Consider the following 24348-nt stretch of genomic DNA (forward strand, 5'->3'; position numbering starts at 1 on the left):
CACTGCTGAGCGACTATCATGGGCAGTATCATGGGCAGGTCGACGAGCACAGCCCAGACGACACTAAAATGCTGTAAGAGTACACATTTAATTTGTTCACCCACTCATTCATCCATTCATTTAAAAAATATTACAGTCACAGATTTCCCCAATATTTCTGCTTTGCTGGGCCTCAAACAGCACGCACAACCCATCATTCCTTTCTGAAGCAAAGCATGTAAGGATGAAGAGTTGGACATGGAGCAGCAGCATAGGTGCAGCTCATGCTCTTTTTTTTTTTCTTTTTTGTCCACATTCACTCCCAATGGGCCAATCTCCCGGGGCCATCAGCACTCCTTGGGGAGAGTTCTGAGGGTACAAGGTGAGGCAGGAGCTGGGAGAGGAGGCAGGAATCGCCAGCCTCCTTCCCCCTCTTCACTCAGTGGGGCTCCAGCCAATGTCCTTCCGCTGCCTCCCACGGGCCCCTATTTCTAGAAACAATAACACTCAGGTTCAAATGAGATCCCATGCTGTTTAGAAACCTGGAGATGAACACATAAAACCTCCGAAGAGTCTCAGATGCCCATGCAGAGTGGGTTTTGGTTACATTATTTTGCAAAATTTCCTACAGTTCTCCCTTAAGCGAGCTCACACTTGTGTGCGAACATGAGCAAGGGCAGGGGCAGAGGAAGAAGGAGACAGAACCTCAAGCAGACTCCATGCTGAGCAGGGAGCTCGACACGGGGCTCAATCCCACGAACCTGAGATTATGACCTGAGCTGAAACCAAGAGACAGATGCCCAACCGGCTGAGCTACTCAGGCGCCCTGTAAATCTTCATTTTAAAGCCAATAGCCCTGCAGTCCAAAGGAAGGGGACTGAATGTTGTTACCCTCATTAAACTGTAAGCACTTTCCTGAGGATCTGTCTCTCCACGTAGGTAATGTACCAAAAAAGGCCAGATCGTCTCCCCCAACCCAACCCCCTCCCCACACATACTTTTTCTTCCTGGCAGCATGGTGGACTTTAGGAATGTCTAAGTAGTCTGGATTTGCAAGCTTGTATTCTTTGGAAATCTTTTTAATAGGAAAAGAATCAGGAAAGGTGAATGGGATGTGTTTATCTGTCTGGGAAAGGATCTATTTATCTGGGGAAGGGAAAGAGGAATAACCACGGGAAAATGAAGTGATAGGGACCCTCTGAATAGATTTTGCCTTGATTATACAGGAAACTAACAGAAATGATTTCTTGAGACTTTCTTGGCCGTATCTACCCAATGCTTTGGGAAATCCCTTAGGAGAAGAGATTGTTCCCTTACCCCTTAAATATATTCCCCCCAAACTGACTGAACTCATAGCACATATCCACTAAGAGACTCTTAGCTCCCAGCCTGGTGAATGAGGGTCCAAGTTCTCTTCCCTCCCTTATGCTCTTCTGCTCTATGTCCTGATGATCTGGTCATGTGAGGTACATAGCACCTACCTCACACAGCCCCCCTCTCTCCCACATGTGCACTTCAATGTGTGATGCTGGAGGAAATCACAGGGGACCGTGGCATCAATGCATGAGCAGTCAGTATCTCAGGGTTGCAAGGCCCCAGTAGGAGCCCAGGGAAACTGGGCGGAATCCATGAGTGGCCCTTGGGCCATGACTGTAATGTCCCCCATGGGACTGCCAGCAACACCAGCTCCCAAGGTGTCAGAGAAACACCCACCCTCATCCTGAGGGAAATGGCTGATTGTGGAACATTCCGTCAGGAGCAGTCTCCTACCCCAGGGAGAGCATCCTGACCACCATGTCTTTTGTTCTTTACAGGGGACAAGGGGAGAGGGAGACAGAATCTCAAGCAGACTCCACACTCAGAGTGGAGGCGACACAGGACTCGATCTCACGACCCTGAGACCATGACCTGAGCCCAATTCAGGTCTGACGCTCAAGCAACTGAGCCACCCAGGCACCTCATGACCGCCATGTTTTAATCAGAGGAAATTGTGAGGCTGGTCTTGTCTGGAGGCAGAGTCCCAACCGACCACTAGGAAGGCTCAGCCTCTCAAAGCCCTGGAAGGCTTCCTTCTGGGCATTCACGGCAGGAAAGGGATGGGAAACCACCAACCACAGCAAAGCTCCAGGCCCTTCTCAGCAGCTCACTTCTCTAGTCAGGAGACGGGTTCTCCTGATGTGGGCGCACACGTGTGTGTGTAAAGCACGCGTTTTCCTCATGCAGTAAGTGTTGTACAGACGTTCTGTTAGGCTCTGGTCACCTCAACTTTATACACATCCCACACATCTGCGGTTCTGTGAGTTGCTGGAACTGCCACCACAACCTCTCTTCCCATCTGTGTGGTGCTTGGGTTAGGTGTCATCTGGATCACCCGTCCTGAGCGTCCTGAGTGTGGAGCTGCAGGCTCAGGCCTGGACTTTGCCTCCTTGTGTCCCTCTTCCTCGCACTTTCATATCTATTCCTGGGGCCTGAATCCAGCTCCAGCAGCAAAAACAAGAACATGCTCATCACTCTTCCTCATACTCCTTTCCCAGCTGGGCCTGCCTGGCATGGCGTGTGGCCTTCCTTCTTGAGGACAACACACATCTTCTGCTAAATGGATTCCCTCTCGGGATGCCTGGGTGGCTCAGTTGGTGAAGCATCTGCCTTCAGTTCAGGTCATGATCTCAGGGTCCTGGGATCGAGCCCCATGTTGGGCTCCCTGCTTAGTGGAGAATCTGCTTCTCCCTCTCCCTCTGCCTGCTGCTTCCCGGGCTCATTCTCTCTCTCTCTCAAATAAATAAATAAAACCTCTAAAAAAAAAAAACCAAACTGTATTCCCTCTCTCATCTGCCTGTACAGTCAGTCCCTCTTCTGCTGGCCAGCAGCTCAGCTGTGCTGCTTCTGATGGTACCTGGTTGTCCTTGAAAACAGCTTTCCTAATTGCTCAGGTAATAAATCGAATTTAAAAGAATCGACTGTATGCCCAGTATAATTTGTAAAACAATATGGTGCTTCACATTTGGACACATAAGTAAAAGCAAATGCAATTATTCTGATTAGAGAAATTAGCACAGAGGAAAACGTCTTGGCGTGAAGAGAAAATTTCTCCCTGTGACGGGGATATTTTAAGCGTAGGCACTTCCTAAATGGATCCACTGTCAATACTGCAAGAGGCAAGGCCACCTTCTCTGAGTGTCCTCAGTCTAGATCCTTAAACGTGTCATCTCTTTCTTCTTCAAAGAAAAAGGCCAAATAGTAAGCACGTTGACTTTGGTGGACCGTGTGGTCTCTGTCACTACTCCTCTAGTCTGTTGTCATAACATGAGCATAGCCACAGTGCGCCACCAAAGCTGGATGGATGTACAAACGGGCCAGATCTGGCCCCCAGGCTGTGGTCTGTGGCCTCTGCCACAGGTGTCACCTGAGCTGGACTCTGTCCTGGCAGATCAACCAGTGGAGTAGAACTGGAGGCCCTGCTGCAGTTTACTCACTGTGAATTATTTTGGTTCCTCAATGCAAAATGGAAGTGGGGGGCTTCTATAGTCATGTGCTGTGTAGCTCATGACCTGATAAGAAAGAGGCAATATGTTGGGTCCCCCAACATGTCAGACTGAGAAACTGAGCACAGTCCTCTTGTCTTCCTCACCACCATCAATCACTACAAAGCAGTGTCTGCGGGTGCCTGGGTGGTGTGCAGCTGGTTAAGCATCTGACTCTTGGTTTTGGCTCAGGTCATGATCTCAGGGTCCTGGGATCCGGAGTCAGGCTCTGCACTCAGTGGGGAGTCTGCTTGAGATTTTTTCTCTCCCTCTGCCCCTCTCTCCACCCTCTCTCTCAAACAAATAAATAAATCTTTAAACAAATAAAATATCTGGAAGATGTCACATCTCCTATGTGCCACCTTTCCTTACATGGCCCATTACTTGGATAGCCACACGGTATTTTTTTATGACAACTGTCTCCACGCTAAGCTCTCATCCACCACTGTGGCTTCCGGACTCCTGTCCTCTTCTCAAACTTTGGCCCACATGGGGGTTAGCCTTGGTGGCTCCACGGTTGGAGCTGAGCTGTGGTGGCGTGGCTGTGAGTTCTTCCACTTGTGGCAGCTAAAGGCATGCTTCCCTCAGTAGGATTCTTTGCCCCACCTATTCATGGGCCTTACAGGAGGATTCCGTCCTCCTCACAGGGTCCATGACCTCAGGAATCTGTTATCAGCTCAACAGGAGGATAACTGTGACGTACGTAAAGGAGATCAGAATACACTTTCGAATCAAGTTTGCTATCAAACAGGCCTTTTGAAAACTTTTATGGAAATGATTAATGTTTAAGAAAATATTCCATATAGGAGCATTGGGGTGGCTCAGTCGGTTAGGTGTCTGACTCTTGGTTTCAGCTCAGATCATGATCTCAGGGTCATGAGATCCTGGTCTGCTAGCGTCGGACTCTGTGCTCAGTGGGGAGTCTCCTTGAGATGCTCTCTGCCACGGCCCCCATCACCCACCTCTCAAAAAATAAAAAATAATGCTTAAAAAAAGAGAAAATGTTCCACACAGTTTTACACATACCCCAGCCTTCTATCATTAATAAATTATTAAACAGATATCATGTAACACATGATATACATTTCTGACAATTTTTCACTAATTTCTTAAGTAGGTTGAATCTGAGATTACATGTAGGCTTAAAAAGAAAAAAAAAAAAAAAAAAGAACAGGCTTATTTTGTTTTTGCCTGGACTAAACCATATGGATTTATAGTCCCTTTGTGGCAAATGCCTGAGCGTATCCTGGTCACACTGCTTGCTGACTGAGAATCAGATTTCACAGGCTGTGGTCCCAAATGACTTTGGTCATTAAGGACCGTGAAGAGAGAGGGCTACTGGACAGAGAGCCGAGAAGCTGGGATGAGCTGGGGAGGTGCTCCAGGGCGGAGCTGGACGGGCACCGCAGGCTCTGAGCAGAAGCCACCCACTCGGCTTCCAGAAGTACGAAGGCAGCCCCAAGCCACAGAAGGAGGGTGGGCCGAGGGCTTCCCTTGTGTGGTATGGGGGCCACGCTTCCCAACATGCAGGTGGCAGGTTCATTGGCTCAGTCAATTCAGGGGGGGCAGCTCCTGTGTCATTAACTGTGTCATTAACACACAGTAGATGCCATCGCCTATCTTAGCATTTTTTTTAAAGATTTTATTTATTTATCCATGAGAGACACAGAGAGAGAGAGAGAGAGAGAGAGAGAGAGAGGCAGAGACATAGGCAGAGGGAGAAGCAGGCCCCATGCAGGGACCCCAACGCAGGACTCGATCCCAGGACCTCAGGATCACACCCTGGGCCAAAGGCGGGTGCTAAACTGCTGAGCCACCCAGGGATCCCCTATCTTAGCATCTTTTAAGAGGGAGCTTAGTAAGTTACAATATGAAGATAAACAAAATGAGGAAAATCATAAGTCAAAAAGAGGCTAAAACTCTTTGCAACGTACTGACTACCGGGCAGCACGCACTATTTATCTGTCTGCCTACTTTTTTTTTTCCCCCAAAGGAACTAACAAGGTTTCTCGTTTTGAAGAACTCTTGTTTTAATGATTTGATGGGCCAAGAACATAAAATTTTCATGATCACACTTCCTAAAATAGAAGCGTATTCACTTATATTTCAAAGGAATTGCCTTCAGAATCAGAGGGAAAAGCGATTTTCCAGGGTTTGTATCTTTGGATAATTTTTCCTGTTTATATTCTATTTAGTGAGCATATATGCAATTTTCGAGGCTGTTATAAAAATCTTTGCATTGTCATCAAGAAGAGTGAAATGAACATAATGAAGATAAATAAAATGAATTACTCTTATTAGCATTTTGCATGTGATCTGAGGTATTTTGCCAGTAAGCGAAGATGTGCGGGGACACATGAAAAGCAACTGCACCACGCACTTCTCAACCGTAATCCAATCCTGCTATTTAAGTATTCAGAGCCGAGTGCCAGCTCTCTATAGAAGCTGCAGAAAAATCACATTTAATCAAACCTGAAGCCAGTTTTGGTGGGCGAGGGAGAAAAAGCATGGGATCCCATGGAAATTATTCTGGAGGGATCCCTGGGTGGCTCAGGGGTTAAGCGCCTGCCTTCGGCCCAGGGCGTGATCCTGGAGATCCAGGATGGAGTCCCATGTAGGGCTCCCTGCATGGAACCTGCTTCTCCCTCTGCCTGTGTCTCTGCCTCTCTCTCTCTCTCTCTCTCATGAATACATAAATAAAATCTTAAAAAAAAAAAAGGAAATTATCCTGGAGACTGGAGAGGCCAACTCCACCATTGAAACAAGGAACAAAAAACAAAACAAACAAACAAACAAACAAAAATCTTCAGGATAAACCATTAGAGCTTCATTCATTTGACTGACCACTATCACAATAGGCAAACTCCAAGCAAGGCACCAGCCACTGAATCTTCCAAAGAACCCGCTCAAGTCTTCAAAATTATTAATGAGACTTTCTGAGCTGAGATTAACTATGAATTAGTAAAATGCGAAAACAGCTCTTGCTTGGGCATGATTTAAATGTTTAGCTCACTAAGCAGGATCGAGGAGGGAAACAGTGCCCCTGGAAGAACCCACCTATGTGAGAAGACAAGGTCTCCTTTCTCATGGGCCTTCTGATGACTGAAAATGTTCCTCAAAGATTTAATTCAAAACCTCTGTTTTAAGGCCTTTTCTCTCAGACACGAATTGAGAAAAATAAGAGTATGACTCGTCAGACTTTGAATCAAATCACTGGCCTGTTTCTTCCAGCGAGAAGTGAATACATTTCTCCCTTTTCTGAGGGATATCATTTTTTTTTACAGTTTTTATTTAAATCCCAGTTAGTTAACATGCAGTGTGATATTAGTTGCAGGTGTATTAATTTTTTAGCACCGATTAGGGGCAGGGAAAGTGGTTTCAAATCCTAGTGTAGCCAAGTAATGACGTGAACTTAGCAGCTTAATTTCTTTTGAGCTCAGTTCCCTTATCTATGAAATTACAGGTATTCTAGGCAGTGATAGGAGTGCCCACGGGGCCTCTAAAGTGCTCTAATTCTATTACTTTTTCAGATTCAGATGATGCTACTGTCAAGCAGGGGAAGAAATTCAGTCTCCTTGAGATACAGGCACAAAGCTCAGAGAGAAAGAAAAAAAAAATAAGCCAATTTGGAAGCACAAGGCCAGATTTTGAGGTAGAACCAAAAGATTGAAAGAAAGATACTTTGCTTCTCAAGATGACTTAACTCCGCTTATTTATTGCCTCCTGGTAAGTTCACAAATGGTTCTGAGAGATCTTTTCCGGGATAACAGTGTGGTAGAAATGACACATCCTTATCTGTTCTGGTTTAGAAGGGGATCAAAAGATTGTAGGTGAAGAAAAGAATATATCGCAGGAAAAGTGGTTCGACACCTTGAGTTAAACTTGCTCCGGTTAACGTGTTGGTTTCTGAATCAAGCATTTGGATTATTCAATATTTATATCATCCTTGTCCACCCCTATTCTTTTGAGAATATTTTAAGGGAAAAAAAATGGGAAGACAGTCTAACAGAGATTTATACCAATAAAAAAACTGTATTTCAGAAGGACCTACCCTTTCCCCACAGAACTTGTCCTTAGCATCTCTTTACCTGAAAACAATGAGTATGCCTTGACTGGCTTGTCTTAATTCTTGTAGAAGGATTATCCAGCTACATTTTAAGTGACACGGTACAGTGCCATGCACCTCAGTTACGCTCAGTCAACACTTCATGATGGAATCAATTTGCTGAAACTGAGGTTCCACAGTCTCCTTTAGAGACATGAGACTCTGCAACGTTAACCTCATACCTACCAAAACCAGACTCTTTCAGCTCAAGGTCCAACTGTTCCTTTCTGAGATCTCCCATTTGTACTTAAACCAGTTTTTTTCCCCTTTAAATGGACACAGTGTTTGGTTGTAGTCTCTTTTTTTCTCTAATTACATTGTTTTGATGTCTGTGAGCTGCTTTGCTAAACTGTTCACGGATGCAGATCAGGAGCATGTAGTGATGCTGGCCCCAACACAGAGCCTCAGACCGTCGCGTGGTCGGCTCCCCTCGGAGAAACCATGCTCTCTGCCTTCCAACGGCCAGCTGGCTGCCTTCTTCCCTCAGCCAACAGTGAAAAAGCTTTTCTTATTTTGGACAGATGAAAACTGTATGTATTCAGAATGTACAACATGATGTTTTGATATATGCGTACCTTGTGAGATGATTAGCTCAATCAAACTAATTAACGCATCCATCACCTCCCATCATAAGGTACCATTTTTGAGTGTGTGCTGAGAACACGTGAGGTCTACCCTCAGGGGAAATTACAGTATACGTCGTGTTACTATTTTTTTTTCGTTGTGTTACTATTAACTCTAGTCATCGTGCTGTTCATTATGTCTCCAGAACTTATTCATCTTATGACTGAAAGTTTTTGCCTTCTGAGCCATAATTCTCCTTTGCCCTCAACTCCCCCATCTCTGGTAATGACCATTCTACAACCTGTCCCTCTCTGTCTCTCAGAGTGATTGTTTTTGAAGATTCTACATATAAGTGGGACTCTGAGCTGGTTGAGCACCCTACTCTTGATTTCAGGTGATCTCAGGGTCATGAGATGGAGCCCCGCATTGGGCTCCATGCTGGGCGCAGCGCCTGCTTAAGACTGATACTCTCTCTTCATCTCCTTCTGCCTCACTTCCACCCACTGCTCTCTCTCTCTCTCGATTCCACAGACAAGTGAGTTCATGAAGTATCTGTCTATGTCTGGCTTATTTCACTTAGCATAACATCTTCCAGGTTCACCTATGTCAGGAATGGAAGGATTTCCTTCTTTTTTTTTTTTTTTTTTCTTAAAGGTCAAGCAACATTCCACTCTATGTATATACCATGATTTCTAATAAGTCTTTTAATCACGGCTGTTTTAGATACGACGGTCCCTTTCATATGATGGGGCCATGGCCAGAACAACCATCAAACACAGAAGATGTACGACAAACCTGGCTCAGTGAAGTTGTGGCTAAGACACTTTGTGCATGGAAAAAAAAAAAAAGACACTTTGTGCTCATCAAATATTCCAACTGCATCTTTACTTCCTCCAGACTCTCCTGCAGCTGGATTGGGGTCTGGAGCCTAGTCTGGTTAGTGGGTCGTGAGCAGAAGCGATGTGTGTATCTCCTCTATCCCCTCTTCCCTTGCTATGGAAATGCTGGTGCTGCATGTTCTAAAAGTGTGTGATGGCTCTATTATAGAGAGGCTGTCTGAACTACATTAGGCTTTACTCTAGGGAAAAATAAACCTTTATTGCCTTAAGCCATTGGGATTTAGGATTTACCTGTTAGGGCATATAGCATTACTTATTCTGAGTAGTAAGAGTCTAGCATAATATTAACACTCAAATTCACAGTGAGAGGGAAGGGACCAGTGTTCATTATCTACTGCAATTGGGAGAATGACTCATTTAGAGCTCTTGATGACCTTGAGTGGGAGGTCCATTTTACAGATGTAGAAACTGAGGCTGGACAGGAACCCAGTCAGAACACGGAGGATGGAGATTTCAACCTAAGGTTCATAGGCTTAATAGGCTACATTGCTCTGTCTACTAGACCCCTGCTTCCCAAACATCAGTGTGCCTCAGAATCACACTTGTTACAATGCAGATTTTGGGGTCCCATTCTCAGAATTTCTTTTTTTTTGTTTTAGATTTTATTTATTTATTCATGAGAGACACACAGAGAGAGGCAGAGACATAGGCAGAGGGAGAAGCAGACTTCCTGTGGGGAGCCTAATGTGGGACTTGATCCCAGGACCCCAGGATCATGACCTGAGCCAAAGGCAGACACTCAACCACTGAGCCACCCAGGTGCCTCCATCCTCAGAATTTTTGATTTAGAGACTAGGTGGGGCCTGCAAATATGCATCTCAACAAGTTCTTAGGTGATGCTTATGCCACCAACCCATGGACCATACTGTGGGAACCACTGCACTGGATGACCTTGGCTCAACACATTCCACCAGGCAGGAGTGTGTCTAGAACCAAACCTCAGTGCCAAGTGCTTCAGCTCTTCCTACTTATTGTGGACAGTGTTACTGCAATGCAAGAAAAAGCCCAGTTAAGTCCGAGATGGAGGAAAATCTCCTACCCCCTCTCCCTTTCATGGCTCACCTCTCCTCCTTGAGGACATGTTCACACACAAGACAGAGCCTGTGGTCTAGAACTCCACCACCATCCCACACAATCCCCTCCCAACCACAGGTACCTGGGGATGGAAATTCTGTTCAACCTATAAACTAAAACCAAACTAAACATTTTTTCTCAGCATGTCTGCTGCAGATAGGGAAGTCTGGGATACGAAAGGTGTGTTTTCTCTTTGTTCCTTATTGTCTTCAGAATTATCTAAAGCTCAGTTTTTTCACCTACACGAAGGGATCCCAAGAGCAGCCACCTTGCAGGGTGGAGACGAAGATTATCAGCGGGAGTGCTAGCGGGAAAGCATGTTATCAACAGAGAGGCCTCTGGAGTCTTAGGTAACGTTATGTCAGGGACCATCACCCTGGGTGGTTGCCTCTCCATGTAGACAGGCTGATTCTTCTCTTACTTAGCCAAATATTCCAAGAAACGGGGCCTTTCTTTCTGCCATCTGCTAAGGTAAACCACAAGAATAATCCTTGCAGATTACTTCCCCATAGCGATGAGGACAAAAATTGCTGGAGAATTAGAGGGACTTTTAACCACTTCAAATGTAGCTGGACAGCAGCTTGGAAGGCTGGCCCATTCTCTGCTTCGTCTGTGGGGCAATACCGTGGCCCCCTCCCCACCCCAGCGCCCCAGCTTTTGAAGCGCAGCTGTTCAAAAAAGCTATGGAACAGAAAACAAAATAAGGCTCCCTAACCCCCAGGGACAGTCACTTTTCTTTTCTTTTTTTAAACCTCTGCAAGTTTCAAACCCAGACTGATTCTGCTTTTGCTGAGTAGAGAGCGGCTCTTTTGTCCTCCACACTTACTGTATCACCGAAGAACACATGGGCGGCCGGGAGAGCCGCGAGCCACACACACGGGGCACTGGAAGCACCTGACAAGATGTGGCTTTGTCCCCTGACATCCTGTGTAAGGCCTGCAAACTGCGACTCCTCTTCTCCTGAATGCACATGCACACATGTGCACACAGGTTCACACGCACGTGGGCTCGCACGCACACGGTCAGGGCTCAGAAACCCCGCCTGGGTTACAAGATGTCAGGAGTTGTCTTCACTGCATTTCTTAACAGCTGGAGGTGGGGGTGGGGGAGCAAGAGGCTCCTGCATCTCTACAAGAAGGGACTCGAACAGCGGCCACCTTGCAGGGTGTCGCTGGGCCCTGCAACAGGTCAGGGGCTGCGGTCCCCTGCTGTGTGTGGCTCATGCCTTGAGGCCACACCTGTGCTATTGAAGTTCTGTTCCACTTTCTCCCAGGGCGTCCCAGTCAAGTGTTCCGGGGACAGCTCTTGCACCTTTCCTGAACAGCAAAACCTAAAAAATGTGCAGCTGCCCTTCTCTTTCAGCCAGACAGTGCTGGAACCTTGGCTCGACTTCACGAGATGTCAGCTTTTCCGAAGGGCTTCTAAGAAGGGCTATTTGGTGCAGCCAGTTAATGGGAGGTGTCGAGCATCTGAGCGATGGGAAGGGTCCACGCACTTGCTGTGCAAATGCTGTGCAAAGAACCAGGTCCACTCAGTGTCAGAGAGGTGACCTGTACCTCATTTCAGTTTGCTTTAGGGGTGGTCTCAGAATCCACAGAGAGAGACCACCAGCCCGAGGCATGCCCGGCAGGGCTTCGTGGATGGGGAGCAGTACCCTCTTTCCCTTCCGTCCTGGTCCCCTCTGAGCTGGGCTCAGTGCCAGCACCACCGCTGTCACCACCACGGCCAAGATGCTGGGGCTGCAAGGGCCAGGTCCACAAAGTAGCTCCTCCTAAACTGCCCTCGGGTCTACTCTCCTCCCTCTTTTACGGGAATGCTGACTTCCAGGGGCTTGTGCCCAGGGCTACCCAGCCAGCCAAAGCTGAACTGAATTTATACAGCCTTTGGGTGTTATTCTTATTTTGGGGATGTGCTTTTGCAGCAGAAGAAATTACCCAGCCTTGGGGAGATGCCGGTTCACACTTAGCATCGGTGCTTAGACTTTGCTGGGTGGGAAGGAGATGCTGTTTGCCACCTCAGAAGAAGGCTCTGGTGCATCAGACTCATGGTAGTGATCTTCCCAAACCATAAGCAGGGCACAAGCATCAGCTAGAAGTCAGAATTACTGCCCTTTATTGCCTGTGCCGTGAGCATAAAAATGGATTTCAATTTTCTGCCTTGAACGCTGTATTATCATTTAACGCAGGACCTAATCCTCTGCACATATGACTTTATATTCTGCTTATAGTGACTCTTGTAGTGAGCTGCCTGGCAGCAGAAAATGTAGATTTAGCATACTCTTTCTCTCTACCATGTTATTACATTCTAAATAAGAGAGAATAACATACTAGGGTCTAGGGGGACGGGCAGGACTAACATCTTCCCAGGGGCCCCAGCTGGTTTACTGCCTCCTGCCACCACAAAGACAGTGGCTCCCTAAATGAGGGGAACCATCCCTAGTGGGGAGGGGAGGAGAGGAGGATTTTCGTATTTATCAAAAGAGGGTCCTACCTCTGATCTGGACACATGCTTAGCACTGGTTTTCTTTCTTTCTTCTTTCTTCTTTCTTTTCTTTCTTTCTTTCTTTCTTTCTTTCTTTCTTTCTTTCTTTCTTTCTTTCTTTCTTCTTTCTTTCTCTTTCTTTCTCTTTTTTTTTAAGATTTTATTTATTTATTTATGAGAGAGAGAGAGAGAGAGAAGCAGAGATAGGCAGAGGGAGAAGCAGGCTCCATGCAGGGAGTCTGATGTGGGACTCTATCCTGGGACCCCAGGATCACACCCTGGGCTGAAGGCAGGCACTAAACTGCTGAGTAAACAAGATTTTACTTGTCCATTTGTGAGAGAGAGAAAGAGCACATGCACAGGCAGGGAGCAGAGGGAGAGGGAGAAGTAGACTCCCCGCTGAGCAGGGAGCCTGACTCGGGGCTCAACTCGATCCCAGGACCTGGAGATCGATCATGACCTGAGCCGAAGGCAGATGCTTAACCGACTGAGCCACCCAGGTGCCCCTCCCAACACACAGTAATATTCTTTTCTCAAAATCTCAGGAAAAACGTGTAGTGTACTCCCCCCAAGAATGCATAACTGTGGTCCCCAGAAGAAAAATTATAGCTTCCTAATCAGAGATCAAAACCAGGTGCCCAGGCTGGGATGTGGTCCTTGGGCTGAATTTGGTCCATAAATATATACAGCTTGCTCTGTACCGTGTTTTAAAAATTTGGAACTTTTAGGGTCCCCTGGGTGGCTCAGTTGGTTAAGCATCTGCCTTCGGCTCAGGTCATGATCTCAGGGTCCTGGGATCGAGTCCTGCATCAGGCTCCTCATTCAGCAGGAAGTCTGCTTCTCTCTCTCTCTCTCTCTCTCTCTGCCCCCTCCTTCTCCTCCTTACTACTTGTTTTCTCTCAAATAAATAAATAAAATCTTAAAAAAATCGGAACTTTTGTTAAAAAAAATCCAGATTTTTTTCAGAGGCTCTGACAAACTAGTCCTTCATTTCTGCAAAACAGGGGTTACAGCTATCTGGGTAGTACCAGTGCTTTGGGTAAGGGGTGGACTTTCCATGTTGCCCCCGTTCCCAACACTATCTGTCAACAATCTTAGAAATGCCCGCTTCACTTACGATCACGATCTGGCTGGTGCTGGCATGTCTCTGAACCGGTGACCTCTTCCCAGGTAGACCCACTTTGTATCTCCCCAAGTGTTATGGGTTGAATCCTATCTCCTCCAAACTCATACATTGAATTCCTAACCCTAGTAGGTCAGAATAGGGCCTTACTTGGAGGTAGGGTCTTTATAGAGATAAATATAAAATAAGGCCATTATGGGTGGGTCCTCACCAATGTGACTGGTCTCCTTACAAAAAGGGGACACTTTGACACAAAGACATGCTCCCAGGGAGAAGTAGAGATGAAGATGCAGATCAGAATGATGCATCTACAAGCTAACGAAAGCCAAAGAAAGCCAAGGACGGCCAAGCAAACCCCCAGAAGCCAGAGGGGAGGCACGGCACAGATTCCCCTTCACAGCCCTCCGAATGAACCAACCCTACTGACACCCTGGTGTTGACTTCCAGCTGCTGGGAGATAATCCATTCTGTAGTTTGAGCCGGTCAGTTTCTGGTACGTTGTTATGGCAGCCCTAGAACACGAATACTCTGAGTAGCTTAAATTAAGTATCTTCCTTTGATCATTGGGTGGAATCATAGGCGAGGAGCCTAAATCACTCGACATGTCTGGTCTAGAGAAAGGGCATCACAGGGAAAACCATTCTTCCCCAAACAGAGCAAGCTTCCACGAGCTCCCCATAGAGATAGATGCTTCTAATCATAAGTGGGAAAGTGTCTGCTCCTGCTTGGGTGGTGCTGAAAAATTCTGGTCAACCATGACTGCCAAAAAGATGAAGGCACTTGACCCAGGGGGAGGCTGATACGGAAAGCGAGAAGAGGTATTTTCAAGGAAAGAGTGTGTCACGGAAGCAGACTGTCTGAATCTTCACGCTCTAAGTGCTTTACACTCCTGCATTCATTGCAAGGTGCCTTCTGTTTGATTTTTCTTCCCCGGCTTCTCCTTCCCATCTGATCTAAACATTCTGGAGGGGCCGGAGGAGAGGGTCTTGGTGGGAGAGGACCACGCCGGCTGGGTCTGGAAAGCTGGCTGCTCCCCCAAGAAATGGCCTAAGTGCACTGGTTGCTGAGTGGCCACGAATGGGCCATGTGCCCGTTCTTTCCTTTGAAAACCAGCAGTCCTGGTGATTTACAGGATGACTTTCTAAAGGATATTTCAGAGACAAGCACATGCCATTTTGGGGTGCTTCTTTTCAGTCCCTGAGAGCCCCATCTCCAGTGGCCCTGAGCTCCAGCCTCTAGGGAGACTTTCCCTTCTTGAGCCAGTCAATGCGCCAAGCTGGAAAGTGGAGGAGAGCCAGAAGGCGTGATCATGTTGACCACCTCCTAGGGTTTGGGTTGAAGGGCCCCGAGAAGAGGCCCAGAGAGAAAGCAGTGTGGTCTTGCACTTGGGCAGGGCTCAGGTGGGGGTGAGGAGCTGCTCTGAGCTCACACACTTCCACGACCAGAGGTCACCAGGGATGAAAAGTCCTCCTCACACAGCTTGAGAAGGGGCCTTTAGACCCATGGCTCCATCAATGTAATCTAGGCAGGCACCCCCAAACATGCCATTTCTTTCAGCTTCGTATCAGAGCTACTGCACTCATAGACCATGTGCATTATAATACACACACAAGTCATCAGCTTAAGAAGAATGATACAAAAGAAATTTATAAAGAAGTTCTGCTACTTGTACTGCTCCCTTCCCCCAACACCCCAGTGGACAGGCTTGCTCACCCCTTGGCTCTCTGCACCCATCCTGAGTTTATAAACGGAAAGCACAGAGCAATGTTCACCCAGTAGACCCTGTTCATGTCTCTAGGGCAGCCCACATTTCTCAAATGGCAACTGACTGATAGTTATTTACAGTCAAAACATCCAGATGACTTGCTGATTGAGGCTTTGGAGAGTGCCCAATAGCATCAATGAGAACATATTTTTGGAAGAACAATGTTTTTGCATTCTTATGTAGAAACCCTGCCTTTAATGCTTGACATCGTTTTACTTGGAGTTTCTGCTTCCCACTCCCAAGTTGGGATTATTCTTGGAATGCTGCATAGTTTGTTTGTTTGTTTGTCTTATACTATTAAAACTGCCAAGCTAAAATTATGTTTTGTGTTTTGCTTGTCACTCCACGAGCACCACAGACGTGGCTATGTGCTTTTCAAAGCACGTAAGATTTCCAGCACGATTTCACTGCCTCCTTGCAGCAGTGTAGCCCCAGAACTGCAAGCTCTAATGCGGAGTCCTACCTTCTTTTAGTTACTTTTTTGATAATAAAGCTCACCAATGGCACGAGGTCATCAGATGACTTAATCTAATCCTCTTGGGTTAGGAAGTGAAGGCCCAGGGCAGATGCCTGCTCAGGAAACTAGAACCAGAGCTAGAACCCAAGGCTCCTGCCCTCTGACTACTTCTGCACAGTCACCTTCAGATTTCCCCTTCATTGGGCTCTGACTTCAGGAGAAATGAGTGGCTGGAAGTACAGAGAAGGGTTCTTATTCTAAAAGGAATAGGGGATCCCTGGGTGGCTCAGTGGATTGGTGCCTGCCTTTGGCCCAGGGTGTGATCCTGGAGACCCGGCATGGAGCCTGCTTCTCCCTCTGCCTGTGTCTCTGCCTCTCTCTCTCTCTCTCTCTCTCTCTCTCATGAATAAATAAATAAAATCTTTAAAAAAAATAAAAGGAATAGCCCTGAAAACTCCTTGGGTGTGAATCAGTGGCTGCATTATCTCAAAGACGACGGTGAGATGTGGGTTTGACCTGTGCCCTGATTCGCTGGCCTCTGTACTACACCTGGTCAACCAGCTAAGCCCTCCTGACATCCTCTCTTTCAGACCCACTTTCTAGAGTCTGGCTGGAAATGCCCGGGGTCTTGCCATGAGGAAATAAACTCCCTAGCTGGAAGAGTGAACAAAGACGAGGTGGATTTGGGGCAAGGATGCAGGCCAGCCCACCACAACCCTCCCAACTCCCCTCTTTCTCCCCCTCCTGCCCCCAGGCCATGACCAGGGTAAGAGAGAAGCATTGGGAATGGGACCCTTCAGCGGATTTTGGGAATTCCAAGCAGATTGAAGTGTGGTTAAAAGAGAAGGGGTGGGAAGGGTTGATATGCAAGGATGAGGCTTCAACTGTGGAGAACTCCTAGTACTCGCAGGGTCTGTGTCTCTCCCAACCCGTGGTCCCGTCACTGCCACTGCCAGCCAGTCATGGTGGCGGTGTGGGACATCCATGGCCTGTTACTCTCTAGCTGCCTCCAGGTGGAACAGCTCTACAACGGATAAGCAGAGAGGCCAGTCACACACCTGCTTTCTACATGTCCTATCTTCCTCGCCCCCCCATCATGGACGATGCACCCCCCTACTCCGGGCAGCCAGATGTGCCGGCCTCTCCCCCACATCACTTCCTACAGGGAATCCTTCCATGTCCCCTTCACATACCTGGGGCTCTGCTTGTCTTGTAGCAAAGCTGGGGAGGTGAGAATTTAGGGCAAAGAATCACGATAAAGGGTGTCTACCTCAAGGAAGGGGGACCTGCTCCTTCTTTTTCCTCCAGTCCCCTAAAAGGCAAGTCTTTTAATGTCAGGTGTAAAAGTGGACAAGCTGTTGGAGGAAACAGCCCACAACCATATCCACCCATGCCATACCCCAAAAGATCTGAGAGAAGAGTATCACTGTCTCCAAGAGGGAGGAAAACAGGGATGAGGCTCTGGGCAGTCGCTGGAGGAAGAGAATGGGATGGGGGGCGGGGAAGAGTTGCATGGGCAGAGATTTTTGTTCCATAGAAGGAAGAATGTTTAACAATCCAACAATGGGGCAGGCTCCCCAGGAGGCCGTAGGGAGCTGTCACCACAGCATTAACAGAGACCTGGATCACTAAACCCTGGACGTGTTACCACATTCAATGAGCATCCAAGAGTTTGTGGATGCGTGCACGTGCGTGTGGCAGGTGGTTAGAGATCTCTATCCCGGGGCTCTAAAGACTGCACACACAAGACCAAATCACCCATCGATGCTGAGCAATTTACGCAGCCCCGTACCATGAAAACAACCCCCTCTGAGATGAAACCAAGTTAACCATGAGCCAGAAGCTGCCCTGAAGTGAGGACATAAGTCAGGGGGGAGGGCTGAACTCCAGCACGCTGCTGGGTGACATCGATGGCCCTGTAAGCTCCCTCCTCACCCCTTTCCTCACCTATATTTGTGAAGAAAATGAAAGCTACCGGCTGGGGTTGTTGGGAGGATAACTGAGTGTTTAAAATGCTTTACTTATGTTTCTGAACCCTTACAGCTCCCATTTTACAAATGCAGAAGCATATGCAGAGGGAACAAGGGCATTGCTCGGGCCTGTCCCGCTGGGAAGGGGCAGAGGGCAGCTCAAAGCCTGGGCACAGTGCCCGGGACAAGGAAGGGCTCCAGGTGGTCACGGCCAGGACCAAGGTGGGGAGGGTGGCAAGACACACCTGGCTAAGCAGGGGTGCCCTGGAGCCGATCTCTGCAGCACGGGGCAGGTAGCGAACGCTCCCCACACCCGGCAGCCTCCTCTCTGTAAAATGGGCACACAGATGCCCAATTTCCTAGGGAGGCTCGAGGATGAAATGATTTAATACACATAAAATGTTTAGAAGAATGCCAGGCAAATGACAAGTGCTCCGCGGACGTTAACGAATGCCACACTCCTGTGCCCTAGATCGTGGACGCACACATAGGTGTTCAATGCACTAATGTAACAAGCCGCTGAGCCTATGTCTGTAATATCTGTACAAAAAGGCAACCACTCAGGAAGGATCACAGGTTAGTAACGAGGCCCAGGGGACCGCTGGCCTCATGCACTTGCAAGGAAGAGCCGAAAATGTGTTTATCTGACTGCCTGGAGCTTCACCAAACCACAACTGCTCTCTGCAGGTCATCGTTATCTACTGGATGCCAGTGATTCTCCTACAGGCACTATTCTCCCTGGAAATCCACCCTCTAGCTTCTCCCCGAACCTTTGTTCAAGATCTGCTTGAGTGAAGGGGAAGGGATTATATAAAAGTAACCCTGGAGAAGACCTGGATTGTTCTCCACCTAGTTGTCCCCACAGGAGGCTCTTCCAGAGACCCCCTGGGAGTGATGCGGGGAGGGAGGCCGCAGAGCCGACAGCCGGGCAGTCCTACCTGGTGAGTTTGGTGCCGATCTGCTGCCTCAACTCTAATCGCTCCTCATCTGTCTGCCTAGGAAGGATGTTCTTTTCTTCGAGCTCCCGCTTGGAGGGCCTGTTGCTGAGCTTGATGGCTAAGGAGTCCTTCCTGCACACCTTCATGGCCAGGGAGGCTGCGAGAGGGAGAAAGAAGTCCTTAATGCTGACATAAACCTGCCTGGGCTCCATGTGGCCAGCGGTGAGCCATGAGGTTCGAGGCAGGAAGACAGACCCAAGGAGCTTAACACCTGCGAGTGGCCTAAGGCCTTGTTCAAATGGTCACTGATAGAGTTCCTGCAACCGACATGTTCGATGGACCTAGCACTGTCTTGTGGGTGTGAGGGGCTCATGGGGAGTCTGTGATGGGATCTCTGGCCCCTGCCCCCAGGAACCCCAGCAGGCAGGCAACATCACAAAGGAGGGCTGGCTGGGCCGTGGAGCACAACAGAAGAAAGGGCTGGCGGCCTGGAGCAGCCACGGGGAGCTTCAGAGAGGAGGGGTTGGCACTCAAGGGACAGGTGCCAGCTGAGAAAAAGGTAGCAGCTGGCAGCCGTCTGCAGTGGGGAGCCTCAGAGAAGATGGAGAAGCCAGGCAATCGCAGGAGACAAGAGGTCAGCCGAGTGGAGCTGGGGGTGGGAGGTGTGCATGCAAAGGAAAGTATAGTTGGGCAAAGTGGGGTGAGTATGGGGTTTGAGTGGAAGCGAGGTCACTGGAACCAGTAACATTCTGGGATGGAGCAGAGGGCAGGGCTTCCTTATGATTGGAATAAATCTATGGTTCTCAACTAGGGGGGACTTTGCACCCCACTTCCCGCCCCCTGCCAAGGACACACTTGGAAAAGTCCAGAGATAGATTTTGGTTGTCAAAACTGGGGTGCGGTGGAGGCGGCGGTATTCCTGACATCTAGTGGGCAGAGGCCAGGGTGCTGCTGAACACCCTGTAATGCACAGGGCAGGCCCCGCAATAAAGAATTACCTGCTCTGAATGTCGGGGGTCCCAAGGCTGAGAACCATTCAATTCTCTGGGTAGGAAACGTGAGCAGAGGCTGGGCACTGCTCCCAGTCATGGGTCCCCGGGGCCCCTCTGTGGTTTTTGTCTCCTTGACATTATTTTGACCATATCATTGCTTGCTCACCAGGCGTCCTCCCAGCTTTCCAATTCAGCTAACTGTCTGAAGCCTGGTGCATGGAAAGCAAGAGGAAGAGACTAGGAAGTAGCACATTTGGGGGGTTCCTTTGGATTTTATTTAGTAGAGCTGGTCTTCTTTTTTTCACCACTGGTTTTAGAACAAGGGCCTTGGAACAAGACCTAGCTGGAGTCAAATCCCAGCGCTGCCTCTTAGATGTGAGGTTCTTGGCCAGTCCCTTTCCTCTCCATATTCTTTCCTTATCTGTGAAATAGGCCAATGGCATCCATGTCAGCAGGTATTGTAAGATGCATGTAACAGAATAAAATTGTAACACCTAGGCACACAGTATATATTTCAGTAAAAGGTGGCTATTGTGTAAATTCATTAAAAAGTTGACCAAACAGGGGTGCCTGGGAAGCTCAGTCAGTTAAGCATCCGACTCTTGGTTTTGGCTCAGGTCATGGAACTGAGCCCTGCATCGGGCTCCATGCTCAGCTCAGAGTCTGCTTGAGACTCTCTCTCTCTTTCTCTCTCTCCTGCTCATGCTAAGTAAATGAATAAAATCTTAAAAAAAAAAAAAAAGTTGACCAAGTAATCAGTCTGTACTCATTTAACTAGAATTTATTATTTACAGCCAGATTTTGGAACTTTGCTTTTTCATTGCTTCTCTTCCATGGAAAGGCCTTAGGGCATTTAAATTCAGGCCTTGTAGAGTTATTGAGGTGTTCATTTATCTTTTTTTTAATTTTTATTTTTTAAAAAGATTTTATTTATATATTTGAGAGAGAGTGAGAGAGTGCACTAGTGGAGGTGGGGGAGGGACAGAGGAGGAGGGAGAAGCAGACCCCCCCTGAGCAGGGAGCCCCACACAGGACTCAATCCCAGGACCCCTGGATCATGACCTGAGCCGAAGGCAGATGCTTAACTGACTGAGGCACCCAGGCGCCCCTTGAAGTGTGCTTTTAAATGAATTTGTTGCTTACGCAATGGCTAGTATTTCTGAGTATGCTATAGACTGGAACTGAGTTTTTGGGTCCCTCCCTCCCTTTTTTTGAGGAAGGGGGTTGGATCTCAAGGGAAGGAGTCAAAGAAAGAAAAAGCCACCTAAGAGATGAGAAGTGATGGCATGGTGTTGCAATTTTTAAAGATAGGAGGGTGTCTGGAGGACATTTACCCTTTCATTTTCCCAACTGAACTGCCCTATGGCCCTGGCGAGTGGACACGGAGCCGGGATCAGAAGCCAGAGTGCGGGGCACCCTGGGCAGCTCTCCTCCACCAGTCTGCCCTCCCACCCTCTAAGAAGCGCTGGGATGTACGCACTGGTGTACAGCGAGCTATCATCGTCCTCGTCCTCCTCCTCTTCCTCCTCTTCTCTTGTGTATAGGCAAGAAGAGTCTTCGTAGTCTGATTCATGAGGCACATTTTCTTTATTGTCATCACATTCAATCACAACAGTTGGCACTTGTCTTATTTCTGGAAGGCCCAGAGGTCCCGCTTTTGTGACACCGTCACTAGAGTGCAAACCAGAGCTGTGGTAAGAAGTGGAGCAGGGGACCCGCTGTTCAGAGCTGTTGGAAGAGGAAGAGGAAAGAGGATGTTAATTCTGGCCAACACATCACATAAATGCATTAGAATCTTTTTAAAAGTCATTTGTCCCATCCTAAGAGACAAAGGGTCTACTGGGCAATTCACATCTCTTTTCTTATTTCAGGGCAGCAGAGTTTCCTGACGGGATGGGGGTGCGGCTTACCTATCAGTGTGGACATCTCCATGCCACTCAACTGTACACTTTAAAGTGGTTATGATTTTTTTTTTTTGGTTTGGAGCATTTTTCACCATTAAAAAAAATTAAAACACAAACATTTTTTTTAACAAAAGAATTTGAATTCCAGAAATACTTATGGTTAAGATCAACATCTCCAAGTATCAAAGCAAGATTCATCTGCAACCCACATGTTTTGCAGGAGTAAAAGCATTAATTGGAGGGTAAAGCTAGGAATTTAGGAAAGAGAGATACTGCATGAGGTTCTAGTTTTCAGAGCTATACAGCATGACTGATAGGGGCTGAGTCTCACAGAGACTCTGAAATGTCATGGATGGAGATGCAGAGGAAGAGCAGACAAGGGACCATAAGGCTGGAGACGTGTGCATGATCATCGTGGTGGGCAGGGTCATGGATGACTTTGAGGGATTTCTCTCCAAAGGACAGTGCCAGACTCTCAGCAGCTATGGGTAGTGTTAGTCTGATTTTGTCATAGGCTAATTTTCCAGGGGGCAGTGATGATGACTTTCTTGGTTTTACCTCTCAAGGTGAACCAACTCAGATAAAAAATGTATTTTAATTAAAAATGATTTGCTTCATTACAAATTTAATTAAAAATGGTTTGCCATATAAATTCATTGTAGGGAAATTAGGAAATGCATAACAAAAATAAAGAAAATAGTTATTATTATTATTATTATTATTATTATTATTATTATTATTATTTTAAAAGAGTCTCTCCTAGGTCTCTATAGTACTTTAGAATGTTTTTGAGGCCAGGCTCTGAATGAAATCCAGCAAGAAAAATGGAGCCAGAAACACAGTGCAATTTTATAGTTCTTTTTTGGGTTAACTAGAAGTGGCATTTATATCTTTCATTTAAGGAATTTGTAAACATAGGTGACTCAATGCATTTTACCATCTAAGAATGTCTGACATGCACAAGAAGGTGGGGGGTGCGGTTATGCTATACTGTATATCAACTATATATCAATAAACTTTGCATTAGAATATCTCATACAAAAGAAAAATTTTACTCGTGACATATGAATACATGAGAGTCTCCTTTGAAACATTCATTATACTTTAAATTATTGCTATGTCTGATTTAAATTCAATTAACTTTCTTCCTTCTATTGTTTCCAAAGAGCTGTTTTCCTCTCTGTGTTTTGCACATAACTCTGCAGTGACACAAATGGAAAATCTAGTTAACACATTATGAGCTATGACGTTCCAGGCAATGAACTCAATCAACTTAAACACCTTTCGACGGCTGAGGGAGACTGAAACACATATTTACAAAAATGCAACATCTTATTAGCCATTGGCCGTGTAGAGTCCATTTCCCACCTGATTTAATACCAATGGCAATAAGAGCCGGCAATTGGAGCATGTGAGAGGTGGCAAACAGAAGAGCTGGGTGGTGGGCACCTACGGGCCCGCCTGCCATGTGGCCCTGTCTTGGGCAATGTACCTGCTGCATTCCAGCTGTGCTCGGATTTCCACACTGAGAGTTAGGGAAAGCACTGGAGGAGGCAGAAACGTAATTGCACGCCTGGCCCATGTTTTCCCCACCCCTGCCCTCTCCTCTCCGTCACTGACAGCTTAATTAACAATGGCTCTGATACAACCATGGAGCTGGGGATATGCTGCGTGGGAGAGAGCGGGTGATCAGCAGCTAATAGATGTACCTGTGTGGTGGCCTCTCTGGAGGCCAAAAGAAAAAAAAAACATTAGAAATGAGAAAGCACAAGAATTCCTTAAGATAGAAGTTTCCAATTATCTCAAGGGGTCAGAGAAAGGAGAAATATTATGCAAAGAAAAGTAAGAAGCTCAGCCTTACAGCTAGGCTGTGATAAACAGGAGGCTGTGGTTTCTCCTCCTTCAGAGATGCAAGGGAAGAAGGGCAAGCCTTGAGTGGGACAGGATTATAAGGAGCCTCCCCACCCCCCGCCCCACCAGTCGTGGTGGCAGGTGTGAGTGGTCAGGCCACCAGCCTTGTGAAACAAGGACTGGTCATGGTGATCAGTGATTGCCTGTTGCGGGTATTACAGACATATCTGAAGATCTCACCTGGCCAATCAGGTCACCTTCCCTTCCCTCTATGACTCTAGCAGGTGATAGAACATCTAATTTACCACAAGGATTAAAAAAAAAAGTGTTTCCCAGGAAGTGAAGTGAATCTACCAAAAGGGTTTGGTTCATAAATATCCACTGGCTGCCAACTATGTCAGGGAAGGTGCTGGGTGGAAGACAAATACCCAGATGATCCCATACATTGGGTAACTGGTGAGCCAAAGGACAGCAGAAAAGACAAAGGAGAGAAGAGTTAGCTGAGCAGAGGCTGGAAAGTTTATTATCGGATCTCAGTCTGAGGAGTCGAGATACAGATTGGAGTCCAAGTTTTGCCACTTACTATCAAATCTTTACATTGGGCTAATTATGTAACCTCTCTGAGTCCCTGTCTCCTTGAGCAACACCGGGTAAACCTACCTTGATAGCAGGGCTGGTGCGTGTGAAGTGGCCATGGGCGTGCCTGGAAATGAGGCCCTCTTCTA

At 47.2% G+C, this 24348-nt stretch overlaps 1 protein-coding gene across 11 annotated transcripts in view; it reads right to left on the bottom strand.

The window, feature by feature from the left end:
* Positions 1 to 24348, bottom strand: part of PHACTR1 (phosphatase and actin regulator 1) — a 555008-nt gene that overhangs the window by 25849 nt on the left and 504811 nt on the right. For 10 of the 11 annotated variants that reach the window (XM_072813914.1, XM_072813913.1, XM_072813912.1 and 7 more), the window contains 2 exons: positions 21349 to 21596; positions 18877 to 19033 (listed from right to left, as the gene is read on the bottom strand). In XM_072813914.1, coding sequence (XP_072670015.1) covers positions 18877 to 19033; positions 21349 to 21596 — 405 coding nt within the window. Of the gene's footprint in view, positions 1 to 18876; positions 19034 to 20034; positions 20290 to 21348; positions 21597 to 24348 lie in introns of those variants that run through there. The other variant, XM_072813922.1, reaches the window with a different exon arrangement.

The sequence above is a fragment of the Canis lupus genome, chromosome 37 (assembly GCF_048164855.1).
Source record: "Canis lupus baileyi chromosome 37, mCanLup2.hap1, whole genome shotgun sequence".
In the NCBI taxonomy this organism is placed as follows: domain Eukaryota; kingdom Metazoa; phylum Chordata; class Mammalia; order Carnivora; family Canidae; genus Canis; species Canis lupus.